This window comes from Colobus angolensis, unplaced genomic scaffold (genome assembly GCF_000951035.1).
Source record: "Colobus angolensis palliatus isolate OR3802 unplaced genomic scaffold, Cang.pa_1.0 Scaffold39, whole genome shotgun sequence".
Lineage (NCBI taxonomy): Eukaryota > Metazoa > Chordata > Mammalia > Primates > Cercopithecidae > Colobus > Colobus angolensis.
In genome coordinates, this window is record NW_012117265.1 from 3,324,429 (window position 1) to 3,333,248 (window position 8,820).

General features: G+C 52.2%; 2 protein-coding genes across 2 annotated transcripts in view; one reads left to right on the forward strand and one right to left on the reverse strand.

The window, feature by feature from the left end:
* PPAN (peter pan homolog (Drosophila)) overlaps window positions 1-2,448 on the reverse strand; it is a 7,497-nt gene extending 5,049 nt beyond the window's left edge. Inside the window, exon 1 of the mRNA XM_011954876.1 lies at window positions 2,405-2,448. The gene's annotated coding sequence lies outside the window, so the exon portion shown is untranslated. The remainder of the gene's footprint in view (window positions 1-2,404) is intronic.
* Window positions 2,449-3,577: 1,129 nt separating this feature from the next.
* The window catches only part of ANGPTL6 (angiopoietin-like 6), a 9,533-nt gene continuing 4,290 nt past the window's right edge, over window positions 3,578-8,820 (forward strand). Inside the window, exons 1-2 of the mRNA XM_011954957.1 lie at window positions 3,578-3,679; window positions 8,660-8,819. Coding sequence (XP_011810347.1) covers window positions 8,670-8,819 — 150 coding nt within the window. The 5' untranslated portion in view covers window positions 3,578-3,679; window positions 8,660-8,669. The remainder of the gene's footprint in view (window positions 3,680-8,659; window position 8,820) is intronic.

Here is an 8,820-nt window from a genome sequence, read left to right on the forward strand (position 1 = left end):
GAGGCCTCCTGTGTCCGCCGCTTCCGGCGCTGCGCCGCTCACTTCCGGCGCCTGAGAGCCGGCACGACCTGGGACGTCATCACGCGGGCCTGCGCACTAGGTGGCCTCTGGGAGCGGGGAGGGGCAATCTGGCGGAGCGGTTGCTATGGAGACACGGGCGCCTGTTTCTAGGGAGAAAGGGGCGGGGCTACGCGGCTCTGGGCTGCAGAGAAACTAATCCGCCGGTTCGAATCCCGCTTCGGCCCATTTCCTCCAGCTGGGCTAAAACCACCTTCTGCATTCCGAGGCGCCTCCCAAAGTAAGGATGATAATGTCCCCCGGGCTCACGAATTAAGAGCGATCATGTACGCACAATGTTGGGCGCTCTGGCGCCACGTACTTGGGGAGAAGCCACTGGAGGGAATGACTGTGGCAATCATTCATTTTTGTCCCGCAGCTCCTCTGGACCAGCTGTCCTCCCCGGGTACCCCTGTCTGCAGACGGGCTGAGGGATGGAAACTCCACATCACCCTCTGGAAACTCAGGGCAAGGCGGGCGCTTCGTGAATAACTCGCCCCCTCCTTCTTTCCGCTCAAAGCCTCAGTCTTGGCCTCAGGCCTCTGGCGTCTTCCCCAAAACCTTGCAGTAGGGGGAAGGGACACCCCCTCGCTGGGCTGAGCATTGCTCTCCCCTCCCCCATTGGCCTCCTCTCCGTCCTTGCTCTCTCTGGCACCCCAATTCTTCCTCCTCTCCCCCAGATGTGTCTCCCCTCCCCTTCATCTTCCCCCTGTCTCTGTCTCCCTCTTGCAACGTTGTCTCTGTCATTAATTGTCTCTTTCATCGTTTATAACTAAAGATGGAAACTAAAGAAGTTTCTTTTGTCTGTGTCTGGTCCCATCCCTGTTTCTCTCATCTGCCTCCCTGTGTCTCTCCCCATCTCCCCGTCTCTCCCTATCTCTGCCGTCTCCCTATGTCTCTCCCATCTCCATCTGTCCGACTCTCTGTCTTCTTCAGCCCCTGTCTGTGACTTAGGAAGTTCCCTCCCTCTCTACTGCCAATGGGGAAGCCAGAAGGGGCTGAGGGTGGGGGGCCGAGGGGCCCAGTGTGGGGGCCCCAGCCCAGGCCCAGAGCCCAGCCTGGCAGCCTCTCTAAGATCTGAGACGACCATTTCCTCTTTCAACCCTGGAGTCCACTCGAGTTACTCGGGAGCTCAGGACGGTGCGGACCGGGGGAAGGAGGCGGCTCTCGCAGCGTGTGGCTGGTCGTTGGTGGGGCCTTCGGACAGGTCTCAGACCCTGGGCCTGGGCTCTGCAGGACTCTACGTGAGTTTCTTTGTACCCCTGGGAAATGACTGCATGGTTACTTCCCCCAGTTCCGTCTTGTGTGATTTGACTTGTGTGAAAATGTGAACGAGTGTGTGGGAGACAGATGGTGACCTCTGTGATGTGGTGGATAGGTTTCCAGGTGTCCCCTGTGCGGACCTGTTTTGTATCTGTACACTACTGTGTGATCACAAGAAGCAGGGTGTGGAAAGCCTGACACACAGATAAATACCCACTCAGCCCACCCCCATTTCCCTTTAAGTTGTGTGACCAGATGTGTGTGTGACCATATTTGGAACATACAGTTGTTGCCTGAAACTGTGTTATGTTTCCAGCTGTGTCTTTTTTTTAAATCAATGAGATATCCTTTATTTATGAAAGCATAGTTCCAATGCAAAAGTCAAGCTTTATGGCTATATATTAGCATAGGTTCAGATCCAATATGACAATGGTTAGCACTAACTTTAACATGTTAAAGCTCTGATTCCTGAATGTTTTTCTCACTTAATATATTCTCTCCAATGACAAGCTGGTGTGTTTGGCTGCTTATGCTGAAAATACATGCCTGAATTCTATAACAAGGTATTAACAAAATCATGAATAGTTAATTAAATAAGTGCCAGCACTACATGGAACTTACTGCATAAAACTACACACACACACACACATACACAAAATACCCAAAGAAAGATAACTATCACTGTACATATGAATACTGTGCAGCATATCAGATCAATTATCAAATCCAAAGTCTCTGGCGTTTTCTCTTACAGTGTTGAATATGTGAATGCTTCTCTATTATACTGACTTGTATTATTTTCAACAAATAATTAAGTGGACTCAAAATCTTACATTTTTATTTATTTATTTATTTTGAGACAGAGTCTCAGTCTGTCGCCCAGGCTGGAGTGCAGTGGCTCACTGCACCCTCCGCCCCCCGGGTTCAAGCGATTCTCCTGCCTCAGCCTCCTGAGTAGCTAGCTGGGATTACAGGCGCCCGTCACCATCCCTGGTGAATTTTTGTATTTTTAGTAGAGATGGGGTTTCACCATCTTGGCCAGGCTGGTCTTGAATTGCTGACCTCGTGATCTGCCTGCCTTGGCCTCCCAAAGTGCTGGGATTACAGGCGTGAGCCACCACGCCCGGCCTTACATTTTTATTTATAATTACAAAATCCAGATTAATCCAGAAAACATAAATCACATGTAACTGAGGTAAGGTTTTTCACTTTAAGAATATATTGCTTCTACCACAATTTAAAAATTTTCAGCTGTCTTTTATATCTATTTTTTATTTTAATTTATTAATTCTTCAATTTATTATCATCATTATTATTACTTTGAGATGGAATTTCAGTCTTGTCGCCCAGGCTGGAGTGTGTGCGGTTGCTCCATCTTGGCTCACTGCAACCTCCGCCTCCCGGCTTCAAGTGACTCTCCTGCCTTCAAGCGATTCTCCTGCCTCAGCCTTGGGATTACTGGCGCACACCACCATGCCCCGCTAATTTTTATATTTTTAGTAGAGGCGAGGTTTACCATGTTGGCCAGGATGGTTTCAAACTCCTAACCTCAGGTAATCCACCCGCCTTGGCCTCCCAAAGTGCTGGCATTTTGGACATGAGCCACTGCACCCAGACTTTTGCATGTGTGCGTGCATGCCAGTGTGTGTGTGTCTCTGTGTCTGCTCTGTTATGTGCCCATATGTATGTGACTGCTGTAGTGTACATGTGTGAGTTTCTGAGTCAGGCTACCTCGAATGGCTCCCGTCCTGGTCTCTTTTTGGCTGTGTGACTTCAGGCAAGTCGCTTACCCTCTCTGAGCCTCAGTTTTCCCTGCCGTAAAATGAGGGTACATACAGAATCCAGCTCAGGTTGTGAGGATCAAATACACAAAAGGTGTGGAGAGTTTAGAACCAAGCCCTGCACACAGTGAGTCCCCAGCGATGTTCCTCGTTCTGTGTGTGGTGTGTACATGTCTGGGGCTGGGATCCTGCCTGGCTGCCCTGGGGCCTGCAGCTCCCACACTCTGGGCTCTGCAGTGGAGGATGGGGGGAAAGGGGAGGGATGTCCAGGACACTGACCTGTGTTATCAGGCTCTGGTGGCCTGGGCAGGGGGGTCTGGCAATTCTGTCTCATTTCTCATTCGGGAAAAGCTAAATATTTATAGTTTGGGCTCCTGGGCCCAGCATCCCAGCTCCACTCCCAGGCTCTGGGGGCTGGGGAGTGGTTACTAAGCCTCCTCTGTCCTGTCCCACCACCCTCTCTCCTTCTCTAGCTCAGAGGACCCACTGGACCCTCGGCTCTTCCTTGGACTTCTTGTGTGTTCTGTGAGCTTCGCTGGATTCAGGGTCTTGGGCGTGAGAGGTGAGAGGGTGGGAAGGTAGGTGGAGGCTGATTCTCATTGTGGGGAAACTCCGACCACAGCTTGGCTTAGGGGACCCCAGGCCACCCCGCCACCCCAGGCTGACAGTGTGAAAGGCAGTGGGTGTTATACACACGTCCCAGTTCCAGGGAGGTTGGTCAGTCTCTGTTGTGGGGGGTGGGGGCGTGTCAGTGATCAGGGGACAAAGAGAGGACCCTCGGCCCCTGACTCTTGTGAGCCCCTGCTTGGTGTCTGAGTCGAGAAGTAAATGTGGCCATCTCCAGCCCAGAACCCTCCATGGTTCCCAGCTGACTCAGAGTAAAACCCAAGTCCTCCTCCGGGCCCACAGGACCCTTCACCCTTTGCCCTGTCACGTCTTACCTCCTCCTGCTTCCCCCCTCGCTTACTCTCTCTCTTCCGGCCTCATAGACTTTTCTGCCATTTCCTTTTTTTGAGCCAGAGTCTCGCCCTCTTGCCCGGGCTGGAGTGCAGTGGCACAGTCTCGGCTCACTGCAAGCTCTGCCTCCTGGGTTCACGCCATTCTCCTGCCTCAGCCTCCCGAGTAGCTGGGACTACAGGCGCCCGCCACCACGCCCGGATAGTTTTTGTATTTTTAGTAGAGATGGGGTTTCACTAGCAATAGCAATCCTCCTGCCTTGGCCTCCCAAAGTGCTGAAATTACAGGCGTGAGGCACTGTGTCCAGTCAAGTGTCACTTCTTCTGTGAGGCCTTTCCTGACTCCTCTCTTTTATTTATTTATTTATTTTTTGAGACAGAGTCTCGCTCTGTTGCCCAGGCTGGAGTGCAGTGGCACAGTCATGGCTCACTGCAACCTCTGTCTTCCGGGTTCAAGTGATTCTTGTGCCTCAGCCTCCTGAGTAGCTGAGACTACAGGCGTGTGCCACTACGCCTGGCTAATTTTTGTATTTTCAGTAGAGACAGGGTTTTGCCAAGTTAGCCAAGCTGGTCTCAAACTCCTGGCCTCAAGTGATCCTCCCGCCTCAGCGTCCCAAAGTGCTAGGATTACAGGCACCTCGATCTCCCAAAAGTGCTGGGATTGTGGGCGTGAGCCACCACACCCAGTCCTGACTTCTCTGTTAAATGTCCCCCAACCCCAGGACTGCCTCCCCCTTTCCTGTTCCATTTTTCTCCTAAGCACGATTACCCTCTGACCTACCTAGCGACTGTTTGACTTATTTCTCTGTTCTACCAACTTGAATGTCAGCTTTGTAAGGGCAGGAATTTTGTCTGTTTGGTTTAAGGTTGTGTCCTCATTGTCTAAAACAGCACCTGACACATGATAGGCACTCAAAGGCGCCTGTGGTTGAATGCATGAATGCGGCAATATGTGTGTGAGATGGAGACCCTCAGGATATGTGCTTGTACGGGCATCAGGAAGTGTAGGTTTAGGCCCAGTGTGGTCGCTTACACCTGTAATTTCAGCACTTTGGGAGTCCAAGGTGGGAGGATCACTTGAGCCCAGGAATTGGAGACTAGCCTGGGCAACATAGTGAGACTCCCTCCCTACAAAAAAGTAGCTGGGCATGGTGGTGTGCACCTATAGTTACAACTACTCAGGAGGCTGAGGCAGGAGGACCACTTGAGTGCAGGAGTTGAAGGCTGCAGTGAGCTATGATTGCTCCACTGCACTCTAGCCTGGGCAACAGAGCAAGACTCTGTCTTTTTTTTGAGATGGAGTTTCACTGGGTTGCCCAGGCTAGAAGGCAGTGGCATGGTCTCAGCTCACTGCCACCTCTGCCTCCCAGATTCAATCCATTCTTCTGCCTCAGCCTCCCGAGTAGTTGGGATTACAGGCCCATGCCACCATGCCCAGCTAATTGTATTTTTAGTACAGACGGGATTTCACCATGTTGACCAGGCACCCTGTCTCTACTAAAAATACAAAAATTAGCTGGGTGTGGTGGTGCGTGCCTGTAATCCCAGCTACTTGGGAGGCTGAGGCACGAGAATCGCTTGAACCCAGGAGGCGGAGGTTGCAGTGAGCTGAGACTGCAGAGCAAAACTCCGTCTAAAAAAAAAGGGGGGGGGGTTGGGGGGCGGGGAGAGAGAGAAGAGAGAGCGAGAGAGCGAGCGCTTGTATATGGAGGGACAACCCTAAATCTGCTGATCAAGGAGGGCTGCTGAGACTTGAATAAGGACGGGAAGGGAATGATGTTAAATTGTGAACAATGTTCCAGACTGCAAAAACAGCAGGTACAAAGGGCCTGAGGCTGGAACTTGCTTTGAGTGAGGAAGCGCATGGGAGGAGGTGAGGGCAGGAGGGGATATGGCAGATAGCGCAAGTTTTTATGGACGGTGGGTGGATTTGGGCTTTTCCTCTAAAGGAGGTGGGAGCCAAGGAAGATTCAGGGCAGAGGAGGGAGGGAGGGATGTGAACTGACTCAGATGTTCACAGGTGCCCTCTGGCTGCTGTTGGGGAGACTAGACCTGGGGTTGAGGATGGAAATCCAGAGAGCAGGGAGGCAGCTTCTGTCATCCAGATGGTGTCTTGAGCTGGGAATTCAGGGAGGGTCTGGGGGCAGCAGGGAGTAGCGGGGACGTGGAGGAATTCAGGATCTAAACAGAAGAGCAGACAGGTCTGGCTGATGGATTAGATCTGCTTAGATGGGTTGGATCTGCTGGGGTTTTGTCTGAGGATGTGGAAGTTGGGGTTTCCAATATCCAACAGATGGGAAGGCAGTTAGTGAGACGTTTCCCTCACCCATCTCATCTCCTTGCGCCCTGCTCCCTTTGCTTTTTTTTTTTTTTTTTTTTTTTTGAGACAGTTTCGCTCTTGTTGCCCAGGCTGGAGTGCAGTGGTGCGATCTCGGCGCACTGCAACCTCCACCTCCCAGGTTCAAGTGATGCTCTTGCCTCAGCCTCCCAAGTAGCTGAGATTGCAGGCCTGTATCCCCACACCCAGCTAATTTTGTATTTTCAGTAGAGATGGGGTTTCACTGTGTTGGTCATGCTGGTCTTGAATTCCTGACCTTAGGTGATCCATCCACCTTGGCCTCCCAAACTGCTGGGATTACAGACGTGAGCCACAGCACTCGGACTTCCTTTGCTTTTGCTTTAACCTCTCCCAGGTTGCTTTAATACATCAGGCAGGGTCCAGTCTCAGAGCTGTTGCGCTTAGATTTCCTCCTCCACCAGGCTTTCCCTTTAGGCAACCCCCTCCTCTCAAGCTGCCCCTGCACAGACCTCCATATTCTTTACCTAGTTTGCTGTTGTTATTGTCTCGTTTTAAGAGACAGGGTTTGCTCTGTTGTCCCCAGGCAGGAGTGCAATGCTGCGATCATAGCTCACTGCAGCTTCAAACTCCTGGCCTCAATTGATCCTCCCTCCTCTGCCTCCCAAAGAGCTGGGATTATAGGTGTGAGCCACTGAGCCCAGATTTACAAAATATTTTAAAAATTAGCAGGGCATGGTGGGTCACACCTGTAATCTCAGCATTTTGGGAGGCAGAGGTGGATCACTTGAGGCCAGGGGAGACCAGCCTGGGCAACATAGCGAGACCCTGACTCTACAGAAAATGTAAACATTAGCCAGATGTGGTTCTGTGCACTTGCAGTTACTTTTTTTTTGTAGAGACAGGATCTGGATACATTGCCCAGTCTGGAGTGTGGTCTTGAATTTATGGCCTCAAGCAGTCTTCCCGCCTTAACAGAGGCCTCAGCTGCCTCACCAGTCCTACTATTATTTTTAGCACTTAACATTGTCTAATATACTCTATTTATTCATCCTATACAGTATTTTTGTTTTGTTTTGTTTTGCCACTGGGGGAGGGATTTTTGTCTGTTTTGTTCCTAAATGTATTTCCAGTGCCTAGAAAGGGGGCTGGCACACATTTGTGCATAGTACCTAGTGATTGTTTTTTGTTTTTTTTTTAAGACAGAGTCGCGCCGGGCGCGGTGGCTCAAGCCTGTAATCCCAGCACTTTGGGAGGCCGAGACGGGCGGATCACGAGGTCAGGAGATCGAGACTATCCTGGCTAACACAGTGAAACCCCATCTCTACTAAAAAATACAAAAAACTAGCCGGGCGAGGTGGCGGGCGCCTGTAGTCCCAGCTACTCGGGAGGCTGAGGCAGGAGAATGGCGTAAACCCGGGAGGCAGAGCTTGCAGTGAGCTGAGTTCCGGCCACTGCACTCCAGCCTGGGCCACAGAGCGAGACTCCGTCTCAAAAAAAAACAACAAAAAAAGACAGAGTCGCCCTGTCGCCCAAGCTGGAGTGCAGTGGCGTGATCACAGCTCACTGCAGCCTGGAATTCCTGGGCACAGGCGATCTTGGGATGACAAGCCCTTGCCACCATGCCTAGCTAATTTTTGTATTTTTTGTATAGACAGGGTCTCTCTCTGTTATCTAGGCTGGTCTCCAACTCCTAGGCTCAAGCGCTCAGCCCACCTTGGCCTCCCAAAGTGCTGGAATTACCAGCCTGAATCGCCACATCAGGCTTGTTTTTATTTATTTATTTATTTTTGAGATGGGTATCACTCTGTCACCCAGGCTGGAGTGCATGGGCGCGATCATGGCTTACTGCAGCCTTGAACTCCTGGGCTCAAGTGATCGTCCTGCCTCAGCCTCCCGAATAGCTGGGACCAGAGGTGTGCACCACCACGCCCGGCTAATTTTTAATTTTTTTGTAGAGATAGGGGGGGTCTCCTCATGTTGCCAGGCTGGTCTCGAACTCCTGGTCTCAAGCGATCCTCTCGCCTCGACCTCCCAAAGTGCTGAGTTTGCAGGCGTGAGCCACCACGCCGGCCTCGCTTGAATGAATGCCTGAGATGCATTATCTTGCGGGGCGCCAGGAGCTCGGTGTTGTAGCCAGAGTGGGATCACCCTGGGGCCCTCCAGCCGCGAGGGGAATGAGATAGGGATGGGAATCATGGGCCCGGGACACCGCGGGTGCAGACACGCGCATCCCCCCGTGGAAGCAGAGGGGTCTGGCCGGGCCCCAGCACCCCGTCTTCCTCCCGTTCCTCTTCTGCCTGCAGGTCCGCCGCCATGGGGAGGCCCTGGCTGCGTGCGCTGCAGCTGCTGCTCCTGCTGGGCGCGTCGTGGGCGCGGGAGGGTGCCCCGCGCTGCACCTACACCTTCGTGCTGCCGCCGCAGAAGTTCACGGGCGCCGTGTGCTGGAGCGGTCCAACGTCCACGA